The 16,545-nt window shown below is 43.5% G+C and overlaps 2 protein-coding genes across 3 annotated transcripts; one reads left to right on the forward strand and one right to left on the reverse strand.

The window, feature by feature from the left end:
• The first annotated feature begins 523 nt into the window (after positions 1–523).
• cdo1 (cysteine dioxygenase, type I) lies at positions 524–4,730 on the forward strand. The gene is made up of 5 exons (XM_037482001.2): positions 524–800; positions 1,727–1,804; positions 2,265–2,422; positions 3,218–3,387; positions 4,279–4,730. Exons 1-5 carry the CDS (start codon positions 631–633, stop codon positions 4,306–4,308), a joined length of 606 nt encoding a protein of 201 aa, XP_037337898.1. The 5' UTR covers positions 524–630; the 3' UTR covers positions 4,309–4,730.
• A 1,754-nt stretch (positions 4,731–6,484) lies between these two features.
• Positions 6,485–16,347, reverse strand: cep78 (centrosomal protein 78). 2 transcript variants are annotated; one of them, XM_037481998.2, is made up of 17 exons: positions 15,922–16,347; positions 14,985–15,253; positions 14,657–14,838; positions 14,235–14,307; positions 14,042–14,145; positions 13,708–13,882; positions 13,485–13,598; positions 13,086–13,147; positions 12,884–12,986; positions 11,740–11,754; positions 11,338–11,437; positions 11,120–11,162; positions 10,856–11,008; positions 10,669–10,746; positions 10,407–10,588; positions 8,861–9,026; positions 6,485–8,216 (listed from the first exon to the last, which is right to left on the reverse strand). In XM_037481998.2, exons 2-17 carry the CDS (start codon positions 15,244–15,246, stop codon positions 7,647–7,649), a joined length of 2,382 nt encoding a protein of 793 aa, XP_037337895.2. In that variant the 5' UTR covers positions 15,247–15,253; positions 15,922–16,347; the 3' UTR covers positions 6,485–7,646. The 2 variants fall into 2 exon arrangements, with proteins under 2 accessions (XP_037337895.2, XP_037337896.2); XM_037481999.2 differs by lacking the exon at positions 11,740–11,754.
• Between the last annotated feature and the right edge of the window lie 198 nt (positions 16,348–16,545).

Consider the following 16,545-nt stretch of genomic DNA (forward strand, 5'->3'; position numbering starts at 1 on the left):
CTCATTGAGGCGGCAAGGACAGTCTTGTAGAATAATGTTAATGAATCACTTCCATTGTCCTCTTCTTCCCTGTTTTTGATATTGCTATAACATTCAACCTGGAGGAGAGCGTCGGGACTCCATTGTTGGAGAAAAAGAGGGGGCTGTGGAGTGTGTGTGTGTGTGTGGGAGGAGGAGGGGGGGGGGCGGCTGGGGTGTTTGTGGCAACGTGGTGGAATTGCACTCAGACAGGATTAGTCCAAGTTGTCAGTGTGTGTGTGTGAAACGACTGCACGTTTTTGGGGGAGTCAAAGCACGTATAGTAAAATATACAAAGTGAGGAAAATGTGTTCTCTCCATTGAGGTGGAGTGTGATGCCGCTACTCTCCTCCCGTTGCCAGTATTCCGTTATGCGCCCGGGGCAGAAACGCATGGTAGTTAAGTGCGTGCCGCAGCCTTCCACCTTCTCCCGGAATGGTACAGTCCGTCGCCAGCTCGCCCCCAAATTGCAGCGGCCGACTATAAAAAGTGAAGGACTCGCAGAGGGTTTGGTACAACAGAAGAAATCTGTGTTTTTTTTTCTCCGTTCGGTGAGGATAAACAATCTGATACAGGATCCCCCCCAACCCCCCACCCCTCCTCGGCAGAGAGATGGAGCACACCGAGGTGGTGAAGCCAGAGACGCTGGACGACCTGATACAAACTTTGCACAAAATCTTCGAGAGCGACTGCATCAACGTTGAGGAGGTCCAAGACATTATGGAAGCATACGAGAGCAACCCTCAGGAGTGGATGAAATATGCAAAGTTTGACCAGTACAGGTAAAACACGCACACACACACACACAACAAAAAAAAGCAGTCGATTGGCAATCATTTGGATATTTGGCAGTAACATAATAATTAGATATTACTAATTTATGATCCAACTGCACTTTGGACTCTTGCTCTGTCACGGTGTTTTTTTTTCTCTATCACGTGTTTGACTTTATTTCTTATTTTGTCCGTATTTAATTATTTTTTTTAACTGTTCTGGCTGCTCGAGAAAAACAAACTGCCCCGGGAAAAAAAAAGGGAAATAGGATTTATAAAGTTCGCACACTATCGAATGCATTTATAGCAGTTGGAATATTGGTTAAAAAAAGTTAATGATCGAAGAAAAACAAACTATCGTTCTTGAATTTAAATGAAAACCACGTTGTGTTAAACCCATCAGTTTATCTCACAATATGGGTCCCCCATTCAGACCCTTTCAAAGGCTCCAGTGTTTTGATTAGTGAGAGGGGTCATCGGTGGGGGGGGGTGTGTGTGTGTGTGTGTGTGGGGGTGGTGGTGATCCAATCAACACCGAGGACTGACGCACACCCGTCGGACTGGGACTGCCTCTTGTCCGTAAAGGGATCCGCAGCTGCCTCCATTCCATTTGGGTCACTGGCAGAAAAGCTCAGCAGGAACCAAAATAACAATCTTCCAAGTTGGTGCAAAGTCTCCGGCTTTCCCCCATGTTAGGTAGTGTGAAAATGCAAGGGACAGTCAGGACCCCCGCCCCCTCCCCTGATTGAATCTAATTACATTATTGGAATCCATTTTTGAGTGAAAAGGAACATGTGTTTCAAATGTTGTTGTTGTTGTTGTTTTCAACACATTTGACATGAAGCCTTTCAGAACATGTATTGACATTTTGGGCCAAGACCTCTGGGCTGCTTCCATACCTGTCTAATGAGGCACATGGATCCCATCTCTTGCAGGTACACAAGGAACTTGGTTGACGAGGGCAATGGGAAGTTCAATCTCATGATTCTGTGCTGGGGAGAAGGCCACGGCAGGTGAGATGCTCATTCCATTAGAAAATAGGGTCACGTTGTGTTTTTCTCATCGTGATTTGGAATCAACAAGATCTCAGATCACCACCAATATAAACCTATTATGGCTGTTGTTTAACTCTTATCTCCTGTGGAAATTCAAGTTCAGGTGATAAGAGAGTACTGTGTTCTAAGGTTATGTAAATGTTATTCGGATATCTGTCATATATCTTTCACAGGAAATGCCGTCCGAACCGAAATAAAATCACGACAACCAACCCCTAATTGATAACCGAGTATAGGACTATCAGGCAGCACGAACAATAAGGATTCATGATCAAACAACTAATCCCCTGCGGCGGTTTCACTTTGTGACAGAATCTCAGAAATCCCTCTACAGGACACATTTAGGTTGTTGCTTTTGGTTTGTACAGAGGACCCCTTCCTGACAAGGTGTTCTTGTGTGCTTGTGTGCGATCTGCAGCAGCATCCACGACCACACAGACTCCCATTGTTTCATGAAGCTGCTGCAGGGTCAGCTGAAGGAGACGCTGTTCAACTGGCCGGAAGGTAAATCCAAAGGAGACATGGTCCAGAAGTCACAGAGAATTCTGCAGGAGAACAAGGTTGCTTACATAAACGGTGAGGATCCGGACTGTGTGCTGATTGTTTCTCTGCTTTCCCCTTCTTCCGAAGCGTACGCACCACGTTAATGCACGTTTGGGCGGGGCGGTGATTCTTAATGAAGTGTTGCAGCGAGGCAGTATTTCTGTAGACCCGACACCAGATGTTTGCGTCACGCTGGTTCCAACGAGAAGTTTCCATTTGCTTTTGGGTTATTCAATCTTTGTGGCTAACGAATGTTAAGGTGATGCAACACTAATCCAGCTCAGTAAGTAAAGTAAAAAGCTAACATTTAACAATTTAACCTCTTGGCTCCTTTAACACACGTTAAAGCCTGAAAACTCGTTAAAGGTGGACTTCCTTACATATTTATATCTCTTGAAAACGTGTTTACCACCGACATTAACCCATAAAAACCCATTAACATAGGAATCGGAAGAGCAGGAATGCTAACTCATAGAGTTCAGATCAATAAAGCAAACATTCTTCTTACCGACTTGTCACACATGAAGTATCTCTACAACCGTGGGGTTGTGCGTCCCTTTCAACATCATAGAACAATAACAAAGATTAACAACCTCAGCGGGAACGTTCTGTCACACCTGGCCCCGCCGTTAGCACAGCCAGTTCTCACTTTAGTAGTTGGCCTGTTCCCCTAACGCCCCTGCTGACTTGAGTATTTCCTAAGAGCACTGGTGTGATGTTTGGTCTCCCTGCGAGGAGCGGACCACCAGCCCCCCCCCCCCCCCCCCCCATTTCCGTGCATTCCAGTCTGAAAGTAGGTCTCCCTCTCTGCGTTTTTCCGTATCTCAGACTCCCTCGGCCTGCACCGCGTGGAGAACGTCAGCCACACGGAGTGCGCAGCCAGTTTGCACCTGTACAGTCCGCCTTTCCAGACCTGCCAGACCTTTGACCAGCGGACGGGGCACAGGAACACCGTGAAGATGACCTTCAGCAGCAAATACGGGGAGAGGATTCCATTTGTAAGGGACTTTTGCCTCCTGCCTTTGATGCATATACACTGGAAATGTCCCGTCACCAGGGCGGAGTGTTTCTTGGTGTTTGCACACCCAAACTTTGCAATATCAAAAATCTGTGGGTGGAAGAATTGTGGGATACGGGATATTCTGTTATTGTGCACAGCACAAAAAAAGCCTAAATGACTACATGTTTGCACTGCATGCAGGGGCCCTCTGCCTCATGAGCAGGAAGTGGCAGGTTTTTATATGGTCTCATTAAGCTCAGCATATGAGCAATTTAAACAGCATCCTTTGGAGATTTAAGAATTTAACAGAAAGTTTCCATTCGGTATCCATTACACGTTTCTCAAGTTGCTGCTGCTCTCGGAAGGCAAGAATTGCATGAGATGGTGTGTCCAAACGTTGGACCGGTACTGTATGTATTTACACTCCTGGACAAAAGAATGCACTTATCAGATGTAACGTTTCCTCTGAAATTGAAAATTTATAAAGTGAATGGCAGGCTAAGATGTGCGGTGTATGCGAATCGCACCAGGATGTGAAAGCAAGCGTGCCTCCGCTATAGGGCCTCCCCCCCCCACCCACGGTGGTCTTATCAAAGGTATACAGGTTTTACAAGCTCACCTTAAGCATAACACTGCCAAGTCAGTGCATTATATTGCAACAGAAAACCGGGGAGATAAGATAGCGCAGGCATGTAAGTGTGACCACACAGCGAACATACCTCTCTATACGTCCATAGCCCACCTCAGGGGCCTGAGGTTGTTGTTTTCGGGGGTTTTCTTTGGATGGATGAGCGATAAGATGCCGGACACGTGTAATTCAGTGACTAATGTTCCGACCTCTTGTTTTCCCACTCCTCCCTTTTTTTTTCTTTTTTTTTCTTCTTCTCAGGAATCGACGATCTCGCAAGAGAACAACTAACGGTCACCAGCCGGAGGCCACGGGGTGACGAAGGCGGTTGCATTTAAAAATGACAATGTTGTGAGATTGATTTGAAAGGGGGAAAACTGCCGGGGTAAGCGAATTGTGGACCTGCTATGACTAAGCAACCCATTTAGAAAATCAGGAGCGGGGGCCGGTTCAAAAGGACAAACCTAGTAATTAGAATGGCTTTATCGCTTGCCCGGTGGGAGCTTGGCAAATACTGATGAGCACAGGACGAATGTGTGAATAGGCTTGGACGTGGATTGAATCTGGCTTTTGTTTGCTGGGCCTGAGGAGACCCTTCCCCAATAACAACATTCCTGTTCATCCACAAACCTGTGCAACCACACTTTGTAAAGTTATGGCTCATAGTCAGAGAATAGAGCTCTAGCATTAAAAAAAAAAAAAAAAAAAAAAAAGGGGGGGCGATATTGCTTTTAAAGTGTTTTTTAGATTTTATATCTCAAGAAAACAAAAGGTTTTGTAATAAACCGTTTTGTTATCAATGGAGCACTTTTATAGCTGTATTTTACTGTCAATTCTTTCCACTCAAAATCTATCTATACACCTATTGAAAGTCATAACATCGTTTGTACAACCCAATTACAAAATGTTTTTCCCATTTGCATTTGGACAAAAGAAAATGTAAAGCTTTAGAGTCGTGTTGTTTTTTTAAAAAGTGCGATGGTTGTAATTTATTTGCTAGAGAGAGAGAGAGAGTGTCTTAAATTGGCAGACGTCTGTGTTACTCCTAAATGTATTCATACTCTGACCAATAGAGCCTTTTTGTGTTACTAACACGACGTGTTTCAATGAAACTCAACCCTTTTCTCAGGATATTGGCATATTCTAATTGTAGATGTATTGAGATATATATATATATATATATATATATAATCTCCATATATCGCGTAGCTCCCACAGCACGGTGCCTGTCATGGCGCTGTCCAAACGACTCCGTAAAGGATAAATCTGGCCATAACTGTAGACTATTAAACACCAGACCCTTTTACAGAACCTCACGATGTGTCCTCTTCATTTTTGCCAATTCTATGTGTCTCAGACTGTGGAACGAGCACACGACATGCTTCAACATCTCTCACTGTGTGTGTGTGTGTGTGTTTATAGTCACATAAAAGGACAGTGCAGCAATTTGTCTGCAGATAAGTGCCGTCTGACTTCTGGCTGGCAAGCAAACTAATGCCAGTTCGTTGCCCTCTGTACTTTGATTCAAGCGAAATATTGATTGGTTTGACCACAAAGCAGTTTCCTGATTAGAGTATCAGATGTTTTGCACGGTGTCTTTGCGCAACTGGCAACTTCCTGGCAAGCGACAGAGAACATTAACTGGGACTGTGTGTGTGTCTGTGTTGTATTTGGGAGAGAATTCAAAAGCTCAACTCGCAATGGAAGACTTAAAACTGGTACACTATCGTCACCAGCGCCTTTGGTGACAATTGGCCAATACTTCACCTCTCCCCCTGTACCAGTTTTTTTTATAGCCTTCTAAACACTTTACAACACAATAAGGAAGCTAACACTGTATGAGGTGAGAGGTATGTGTAATAAAGGGGGAAATGGACGGCGTAGTCTATCATTTTTTTTTAAACAAGTAGCTGTACGTTGTCTGATAAGTTAGAATAACAGGAAAAGCAGTGACCACAAGGCAGGAAAATGAGTCTCCCCAGCTCAAAGTAGACAATCCACGCTGTCACATTAAATGTCACATTGCAAATGTAAATTCTGCACTCTTTATCTTTGTGCCCTCTTTCAGTTAGCCCCAGAAATGGACAGTTCAGTCACACAACGGACAAACGTCATTAGCCACATTTCGTCACTATTTGCCCTTCACTCAGTGCAAACAATGTGTTGATGGAGGGGGGGGGCAGGGGGGGGAGGTGGGTTTGTTAAATAAATGTCCCCAGGTTTTGTGCCTAGCAGGTCAACCATGGCACGGACCGCTGGCCACTGTTACATAAGCGCTCCGATTGCTGCAGAGATGCAGCTGTTTTATTGGAGGGCTCGATTGCCGTGTGCCAGGACGAATGGGCCCAGCCAGGAGACCTTTACCTTCACGTACCCACGAGTACTGATATTTATGCAGAGATAGTGGTGCTTATCAGAGATGATACACTCTTTATACTCCCTTTTAATTAAAAAATGATGTCAGACCTGCATTTTACCCGTATCAATAAAAAGGCCGTCTTGTTTATTTTCACATTTCACAGGGCGATGAAATGTGAGAACGGCCTTGAAATAAATACAAATAGCAGCTGTGTGGTGCTGGGACAATTCTTTGAAAAGTCTAGTGATGTATTTGTTTTCAAGATGATGGCTGCCATTCTGTACTCAGCAATTGTTGGTTGCAGCATTCGATTAAAGTCGCTGCATCTGTCCTTTTTCTTTCTTTCTCCAGTAGCTCATCACTCGATTGTATGTGCGACAAACACAAGGTTTCACATGCGAGTGACCTGTCCCATTCAAATATTGGCTGCTGTTTGACCGGGGCCCATGCGCCTCAATGCACTGATTATCCGGCGCCACCAGAACTCTTGACGCAGTCAGACACATGTAACTCGCAGGCAAAAGTTTTTCTGTATTATTTCCCGGTGCAGACGTTGTTGACCTTGAGAAATATCTCTCGTTGGCCCATTTAGGAGTTTAGCAGTGAAGTAGCCCGTTTGTCTTCCTGAAATATTTGGATGTTTCAGTTTTCGTGAGGCCTTTCTGTGTGACAGGACTGAGGATGTTCATGTTCATCCTCTACATGATGAAAAATAGAATAATTGCTGCATCCACCGGTGCAGATGGTGCATTGCTTGATGTGTTTATTTAGACATTAAACAAAGGTAGAATAACTGACTCAAATATCATCCAAAACCTTTTACACATTTATCAAAAAACTCTTTAAAAAATATTGCAGACATCAAAGGAATCCCTAAAGAGTTTTTTACTTTTAAAAGTTACCAGGATTATTTTCGATGGAAGATTGAGGGAACAGGATCCGATTGGAGGAATCTTATGGTTGATAGGTGGTGGGATTAGCTTAAAAATACCTATCACACTTAACTGAATCAAAAAGGTATTTTACACACGCCCAAGTACAAAGAACATCTGCCAAACTGTAATAAATACTCTACAACTACTACAAAAATATACATAGCATCACATTCAAATTGATCTGTGCTTTGGCTTCGATACACCGAGTTATTTAAAATGACTTTTAATGCTACGACTTCTTGTCCCAAAGATTTTCTAAATGAAGCAATGCTTCAAAAAGAAAAAAAAGCCACTGAGATCACAGAGAGGCTTTTGCTATTTCTCGGGTTGTTGAGTCAGAAAGACTCATCATCCGACTGCCTTCCCAGAGACCTGATCTCCCTCCCAGAGAGGGCGTTTCCCTCGGTCTCCCCCTGACCGACGGTCACCGGCCTTCCCTTTCCCCTGGTCCTTGACCCTGCCGCCCCCGCAGACTCTGCCTTGTCATTCGTAATGTCACTAACACTTGATCTCACGGAGAATCCCCCGTGAGACCCGCTGCTGTGGGAGGAATGGCCGTGAGCGTAGCTGCTGTTGTAGCTGCTGTTGTAGCTGTTGCTTCGGTGTGAGCTGCCGCGGTTGCTCTTGGGAAGGCTGGACTGAGTCGGAATAGCTTTACTGAAGGGAATCACATTGAAGGATTTCTGGCTACGGAAGCTGCGCTCAGAGTTCGAGTCGCGCTGGATATCCAGCTTTGAATATTTATCGGGTTCCTCTTCCCCACCGACGCCGCGGCCTGCAGAGGCCTGAATGACGGTCAGATCTGGAAGCCGGTCTTCGCGTAAAAACTCCCTGATGGAGGATGTGGGTCTGGCAGTGGCGGTGTCAGCCGGTGCGGCTGGGGGAGCAGGCGGGACGCCGACTACCTAAACACAGAAATGCTGATGATTAAATAAACCAATGGGTACTATGATAAGTTACCTGAACACACAATAATATTGTATGGAGCCCTATGAATGATGAAAGAAAATAAAAAACATTATCACACAATATCAATACAATATTTTCTCTGTAATGAAGGTTTATTACAAAATGTCTATTGATGCACTAATTCTAAGTGAATGAATGAAATAATCATTTGATTGATCAACAAGCCGCATGAAGCGATGTGTCACTCGCAGCAAAGCCTCGATGCACAGTATCACCTGCCCGTGGCTTACAAGTCGGAACTGAAATCCAAACAGTGTTTTATGGGAAGTCTGTGAGAACGAAACTCTATTTTGACTGTGGGTGACTAACGGGTCAGGAGGTGGGACACAAAGAAAGGATGGATTGATGCATAGTGAAACCGAAGATGCTCTGGTCAAATAAAGGCCCCCTTTTAACTTGATGTTTTGCAGCTAAGGAGGCAAGTTTGCATGGTGCTGTTAAACAATTCACCCTTCAACCAGCATGCAACAGTAGCAACACGTGAACCTTTGTGGGTATTCAACTAAATGCAAACATGAAACTGAAGGCATCCCGCGACGCAAATGGAAACATTCCCGATCGTCGCCTCGCACACACGTACTGAGGATGACGCAGCAGTCTTCCCCTGACCACCGTGACGCTCGCCGCCGGGCAGTGGCGCCGCACCGTCCAAATATGGTCCCACTGTGGAAGAGAGCTGAGGTCTGCCAGGAGGCGGGTGGAAATCGGACCTGTCGATTCCAGCCATTGAAGCTAGCTGACCGAGGCTGCAGAAAAGAAGAAGGTGAAGTCTATTTAGGTGAAAGTAAAAGGCACATGAATGTCAATGACAAGCGATACTGAAGTTCAAGGCGAAATAATCGGAGACGGTGCAACATCCATTAATTGTCGATATCAGTGGTTGTAGATGCAATGGAAAGAGCACTAAGAGGCATCCATATTGACAACCTTTGACCATATATCAAGGTAAACCACCAAAATAATGTATTTAAATAACAATTAAGAAATAAATAAAAGGCTCAAATAAGTCAAAGAATCGCACTGGTTCTGTCCCAATGAAACTCTTCTGAGCTGGACAGTGCCAGGTTTCTAAATGGAGGACTAGAACAAACACACCAGTGTATTAAAGGGCATCTCGTATCAAACCGAAACCCTCCGGCTCCGCTTAAAAGAACATTTACAAAAAGTAGCCCAGCCGTTTCCATTTACGCTCTGTCACATGAGAGTATGTCCTTTTCATGAACCATACCCTCTAACATTAACATTTTCTACTTCTTCAATGTAATGATCGCAAGTGAAGTAACCACAGACTTTTTGACACCAGCGCCTCTTCTTCCTGAGGAGACTGAAGAAGGCTCAACTGTCCCCTCAGATCCTGGTGAACCTCTACGGCTGCACCATCGAGAGCATCCTCACCCACTGCATCACGGCACGATATGGCAGCTGCTCTGCTCAACTCTCACCCGAGCCATAGACTGTTTGCCCTCCTCCCCTCTGGGAGGCGCTACAGGGCCCTCCGTTCCGGGACCAGAAGGTTCAGGAACACCTCTCCAATGACACAAGACCTTCCATTTATGCCATATTTGCACTACTATGCCATTCATATTTACAACCTTGCTGCTTAATATATATATATATATATATATATATATATATATATATATATATATATATATATATATATATATACTGCTCCATGTATATTTCATACTGTACATATTCTTCTTATTCATATATACCACATATATATATACTCTGCACTCCATCGGCTTTCTTGCACTTCTGGTTATATGCTAAACTGCATCGTTGTCTCAGTAACTGTACAATAAAGTAGAATCTAATCTAGTTATGATGCAACCGCAGATGCATGTATCAAATATTGCTGCCGCAAGGAATTGTGGGACAGAATGATCTTCTTGCTTTTTGTCAAGGACGGTCAGCTCTTATCACGGCGGCAACTTCCATACTTCATTTCACTCAGTTAGGAAAGGACAATTCGAACGCAGAAAGAAAGGATTGAAAAACTGAATGACCAGACGTCATAATGTAACCAAAAGTAGTTCAAACAAACCTCAACCTTGAACCAAACCGGCCCAGAACAAGTTTTAAAGAGAAATGTGGTTCTGGGCAGTTTTAGGAAAACCTACCCAGCATCCTTGAGGAGATCCAGGAAAGCATGGAACTTAGTAAATGAGCTCTCAATGCTCTCGAGGAGTGCTTCGTCTTCAAGAGCGCCGACAGCGGGCGGTGCTGATGCTGAGGCGGTGGCTGCGAGCGCCTCCGACAGGGAGAGGTTGTTGTCACGAAGACGGGCGTTCTCCAACTCATACTGAATAGAACATGAACGGGTTTCAGGCCTGAGAGTTTGAATTTAAGATCATACGTTAGTATCTTTGAAATGATCGTCACCTCAATGAGTCGTGACTCAGCCTTCAGCCGGGCTCTGCGCTCCTCTGCCAGCCTCAGACGACACTCTTTTAGCTCCATCTGCAGGGCGACACACACACACACACACACACGCACACACACTGTCCTTCTAAGTCCTCAGCCTTTGTTTTTTCTCTTGCACACAAACCTTGAAATGGACGGGACTTGCCTGCACATGTTCAATCTTCCGCCCGGTGATCCTGTCCGGGAGGCCAAGGGAAGGGGGTGGTCCCTGCTCCACCTCCACTGACACCTGGTCGTCTTCCTCACCCTCCCGACCCTCTGAATCTGACTCCACGGTAACCTTGACGGTAGCTGCACCCTGATGACAACCATGCGTTTTAAAGCGGTGGGTGGAAGGACAGTTTGACAGTGTTCTGATCCATTTTACAATTCCTACAGTAATACACTCTGTAAACACAGGAAAACTCACCTGAAAGCTCTGATCCATCACACGAACCCCCGGAGACATACCTCTGCAACAGTCATCCATCAATGTAATATTAGTCTCTGGCAAAGGCATTGTAAGTAAAAGGAGGTGTATTGTGCGGCATGAAATTGACATTGTGTTCTATTTTGGAAGCATGAGGAGATCGAAAATGGTTGTGATACATGTATGAACGGAATACAGCGTCTCCAGCAGCTCCTCACCTCTGGCGTCCAGCTCGCGCAGCAGCACGCCAGGGCACATAACCGGAGCCGGAATGGGGCTGCTGGGTCTGAGCATCGCCTGAGCTCCGTCCTGCTGCGGCTGAGAGAGAGAGAGAATTAGGTTATATATTTTGGGGCCGATGGCTATAGGGATCTCTTTATAAGTGAGAGCACACAGACTCTGGAAGTGAGGTAGTGATGCGCTGTGTAGATTGATGAGATGCTTCACATACAAAAGAAGCAGGTTCTAAACATCACAAGCTAAAGATAATTCAGGAGGTACGTCATGTGACAGCATGGCTCTCTTCATCTTTTGCTTGGGACACTACAGGGTCATCTCAACCAAATCACACACTTTATTGCACTGGCTGGCAAACCCAGGGAACAAGATGAAGTTCTTACCATGTCTCCAGATGACTTAAAAGCCAAAAGGGGAGAAGTGAAAAAGAGACAATTTGATTACTAGGCAATATACACTATCTCGAGGAGATTGTTCCTTTGTGCACAGGCTGGAGACCTGTGGATGTGTCTAATTCAGGAACTTTTTTTATAAAGTATTTTTCCCTTTAGCTTATTTTCTCATTACACAGCTCCTGTCTTCTTCTGCTTCCACGCTGTAGCTTCCTGTGCAACTTGTTTAAAAGAAAGCTTTTATCCAATCAGATTCAGCTCCTGTGTCTCGATGTAAGAATATTGTTGACTGTCATATTCCTCAAGCAGTAGGCTCTTTTGTTTGACATGTTGATCGTATTCTTTGATGTGCCAGTAGTACCTAAATAGCCTCATAAGTACATCTGCATTAACCTACAGCGCAGCCGAAACGTGCCCCCCTGATTGGTCAGTTGGCCGGTGTGACTTCTGTCCAACGGGAAGCTAGAAGCAGATCTTAAAATTTCGTAAGAGGTCAAAATAAACTTTGTAAATAGTGAACAGCATTTGGTAAGTGAACTGCTTTCGTGTTGTTACATTTGCAGTAGCGTGTTAACTTTAACTCTATCAGGTTGTTTTTATTATTTAGTCAATAGTGTTCCCTCGGATTTAGTGCAGTAGTTTTGATGGGATTGTTTCGTCCTGCTCCATTGTAAATAAATGTTACGGGTTCTTGTGAGTTGCTCTTGACATTGAGTTAATTACATCGATTTGACTATACGCATTATCGGTTAATTACGCAGCATCCTGTCATGTACTGAATCTGCAGTGGGTTTATTTGTAGGTGTTGAGCTTCATGAAAAAGGGTTATTAGTTATTCAACTGTAGTAGGACAGTAGAGAAGGCGCAGGTGAAAAATCTAGTCTAAATGCTACATTGCCAGTTAGGGAGTCTAACTGGCAATGTAGCATGTGGCAAATCAATGAACATGAACCTTTGGACACAGTTACAGCCACAATATCAGATATTGTATGAGATGAGCCTTTCCCAATGTTTTATAAAGGATTGTTTTGCCACCATAACACAATATAATGCTTTGTCTTTCTGTTTAAAATCACTGACATGGTGAATATAATGTCAGATTATAAATATATGGATTAGAAAAATATGCTTATACCCATCCTAAAAGCAGTTTTTCCTTTGACTGTGCCAGGTAGTGCTCGTCTCTTTGGAGCAGAAGTTCTCTGTGATTCTGAGGCAGCAGGCTTGATCCAGTGGTACTGCAGTACAACAAAAGGAAGACAAATGTGAAGCAATTATGCAAGTACACTACTCATTCATTTAGACTCTAAATGGTGGTTATTGCTAAAGACACCCACCTCTGACTGTCCGTTAGCATTCATCAGAACTTTCTCTAGAATAGTTTTGATTAGGACATTGTCTGAAAATTAAAAAAAAGGTTCACCAGTGGAAAATTATATATTTAGAGAGATTCACAGTTTGGGCTTTTCAGATGTGTCTGTACAATTACAGTAGTAAACCAATCACAGAGTTAGAGAGCAATTATAGCAATTTTCTAGAATGAAAATAGTACTTTTGAAACTTGGTTAGAATTTTAAAACTGTTAATATAAACGGTGCGACAGCTGCAAATAGAGGTTTCAATTTTAAAAGGGCTGCATGGGAAAAACAGGGTACCAATAATTCATCCTATTTGCAGATGCTCTATGCAATACAAAAAAATGGCATAAAGGTTTTGGGCTAGAGGCAGCGCGTTACCAATTAAAGGGTTACTCCGAACATCCAGTACACAAAGAGCAGTATTAGTTTTCATGGCCTCCAGCAGACGACGAGCTCCTTCGTTGGACAGACCGCACCTCTGCAGGTCCAACGCTGTTCAACCAAGCACAAAACATACACAGCAACCCTGAGAACAAATTACTACGAGCAGAACGGAAACAAACGCAAACCAACGTCTCTCAAACCACGCGCAACAACTGACCTTTAACCCACAGGTCCTCCGCCATTTCATGTGCAAGAGCAGCGGCACCGCGGTCCCCGATCAATGTGTTACAGTTCAGGGTGACACGGCGGAGACCCCCCATTCCCTCAAACTGTGGCTTCCGATACCGCAGAGACTCGGCCCATGCAGTACCATGCCTCTGCATTCCCTGGTGCTGAGAATAAACAAATCATGCGTGTCATGCGCTCATGTGTATATCCATGTATTTTGTTAATACGGGTACATTTTAAGTTGGATTGGTGTGATAAAGTTATACAAATGTAATAACAGAACAGGAGATAGTATGGTTTGTCTTGAAAGGGACATTTCCCACCTTGATGATGTTGGCCATATGCTCTGCCCCTCTCCATGTAAGATTGCATCCTGTGAAATCGACTGTCCTGATGCTCTTGGAATACTTCACACTTTGGCAGATGACTGAGACATATGGAAAATGTCCCATGCTCACATACAGTACAATCCTTTGAAGGCTTTTGGAAAGAACACTACATACAAAATATACTTACCCTCTAAGCCCTCATCAGAGATTGGACAGTTAGCAAGAGATAGGTTTTCCAAGGAAACACTTTTTGAAAAACCCTGAAATAAAAAAGTAAATTTAGAAGTGTTTAGAAAAATACTAATGGCAATATTACATTGCATGTTATTTAGCTGACGCTTTTATCCGAAGCAACTTACAATTTCAACCATAAAGGATACAAACTCAAAAGAACAAAAAAAGTGCAATTTCATTAAATAAGCCAATAAAACTTGCTATAGCCAGTACAAGTATAACTTAAGTGCTACAATTTGTTAATGTGTTTAGTCAAGGCATAGTCTGATGTAAGCATCCCTCTAAATAACTAAACAAATAACGTTACAAAGGTTTAAACCTCACTGATCACACTGAAAATCATACTATTCAGCATATGTATTTAAAAATTGGAACCTTTGTTAAGGTGATGAGGTCCCGTTCTCTTAGTGGAAGTCCATTGAGCTGCAGGGTCTTAAGGTTGGAGGAGACCGTCAGACACTCTCTCAGGGCCTTGCACAACTTAAATGTCATGTCCTTAGAGCGAATGGCTGGGATCCTCTTCCGGAAGATAGACTTATAGTACCTTCTATCTGAAACTGGTGGTGATATGATTCATATTTTTAATGCAAAATACTATTTCCAGTTTAAAGGTTGAACTTTGTAATTTAGCTTATTCTCTACTTGTTCCAAAAATATAGAAATTCTCTTTTATATTTGGTATGAGGTTTATTTTCAGCCTTACCTGTGTCTCCAAATGACAGAGTAGCTTGGTGTGTGCTGCTTATTGCAATGTGGTGAATGTGCTTGTTGATGCAGATGGAGCTGAGGATGGGTGGCCAGTCGGTGAGTTTGACCCTGTCTCCATTAAAGTCGAGCATCCCTTTGTCGAGGTTCATCTTAACAGCCGGGAGAGGGACCGACTCCTGTCTTGCACAGGCATGGTCATAGAATGCCATGAAGTCCTGGGCGCCCCGCCGCCGAATGTGAACACTATCCTGAACCATCTTAGACCTAGGGGCAGGAATATAATCCCAAAACAGTGAAAGAAACATTTCACAAGGCAGAACAATTCAATGTTATAATAATGACGCCATGAGATCTCATTGACTCATTTGGTCACTGGGAAAACAGTTCAAAAACTTGAGGCATGTATAACGTTAGTCATATTTTAAAGAATGTTAGCAAATACTGGTGTTTCTTTTACAAAAAGATGATGTTCCCATGCACAGGTAGGGCAACACGATTTGACAGGTGTTACCTAAAATGGTAGATACAAATAGGGGCACATGTGATTTTAGTAACACATATTAGTGAGTACTAGTGAGTAGACCTGTCTGTAGAGCCCAACGCTAACGTACACCTCTATTGTCAGTGTTTCATCAATGTATCGGCCTTTCCTTCACGGCTGACTTCCCGTTAAAACTAACGGGACACATGTACCAGCGTATCTCCGCGAAGACGTTCAACATTACAGAAATGAATTGGGTGGGCTCGTATTGAATAGAAAAGCACTGTGTGATAGTAACATAACACACGCTAGAAGCGTTAGCAGGCTAAGCTCCTAGCAACCGTTTGTAGTGAAGGAGAGTTGCAGAAGCTGGGGATGCTATCAAGCCGTTTCAGTCATTTTCTCCGATTTATTTTCAAATTAAATTTACTACAATTCAAACATTTTTTACCTTGCACATATGCCTGAAGGCTGTATGGTTAGTTGCTGTGTTATCTCGGTTGTGGTCGCCACAGTTTGACAACTTCTGTTATTGTTTGTTGGTGACGTGAGGAGCGCTCAAAAGTGGCGCTGTGGCGTCAGTTCAAGCCACGCCCACGTGTATTATTCGCTTATACTATGTGATAGAGCGCTGCTGCCCCTACTGGAGCGGAGGCACAGGCTTTCATGACTGAAACAATACTACTGTCAGCAACTACACGTTTTACGAGTCCACGAGAACACATGCAGAGACAAGAACGCATATTGAGAAAAGGTCATAGACAACTGGTCTTGTAAATGATGGTGGAACGCTGACTAATATACATTTTCATTTTCAGGATCATTGGATGAAATTGTATAATTTTTATTTAACATTTTTTCTGCACATGCATATTCGCATATGTGTTTGCACAATGCACTGTATTTACTATATATGTAATTATTTATTATGAAATCGCATGTATTTTATTATAAACAGTTTTTCTTCTGTTGTTGTGCTTCTGTGACATGTGTATTTCCAATAAGGTATTCTATAAAAGTATGTTGTCTTGATGAACACATCAGAACAAACCATCACATTACAACACCAAACACA

This window comes from Pungitius pungitius, chromosome 5 (genome assembly GCF_949316345.1).
Source record: "Pungitius pungitius chromosome 5, fPunPun2.1, whole genome shotgun sequence".
Classification (NCBI taxonomy): Eukaryota; Metazoa; Chordata; class Actinopteri; order Perciformes; family Gasterosteidae; genus Pungitius; species Pungitius pungitius.

Coding starts and splice junctions, on each gene's coding strand:
- cdo1 (XM_037482001.2), top strand. CDS start 631: ATGGAGCACACCGAGGTGGTGAAGCCAGAGACGCTGGACGACCTGATA. Junction 2,423..3,217: donor CAAGGTTGCTTACATAAACG/GTGAGGATCCGG, acceptor TCCGTATCTCAG/ACTCCCTCGGCCTGCACCGC. Junction 3,388..4,278: donor ACGGGGAGAGGATTCCATTT/GTAAGGGACTTT, acceptor TCTTCTTCTCAG/GAATCGACGATCTCGCAAGA.
- cep78 (XM_037481998.2), bottom strand. CDS start 15,246: ATGGTTCAGGATAGTGTTCACATTCGGCGGCGGGGCGCCCAGGACTTC. Junction 11,163..11,337: donor GCGCGAGCTGGACGCCAGAG/GTGAGGAGCTGC, acceptor TGACTGTTGCAG/AGGTATGTCTCCGGGGGTTC. Junction 10,747..10,855: donor GGAAGATTGAACATGTGCAG/GCAAGTCCCGTC, acceptor GTCGCCCTGCAG/ATGGAGCTAAAAGAGTGTCG.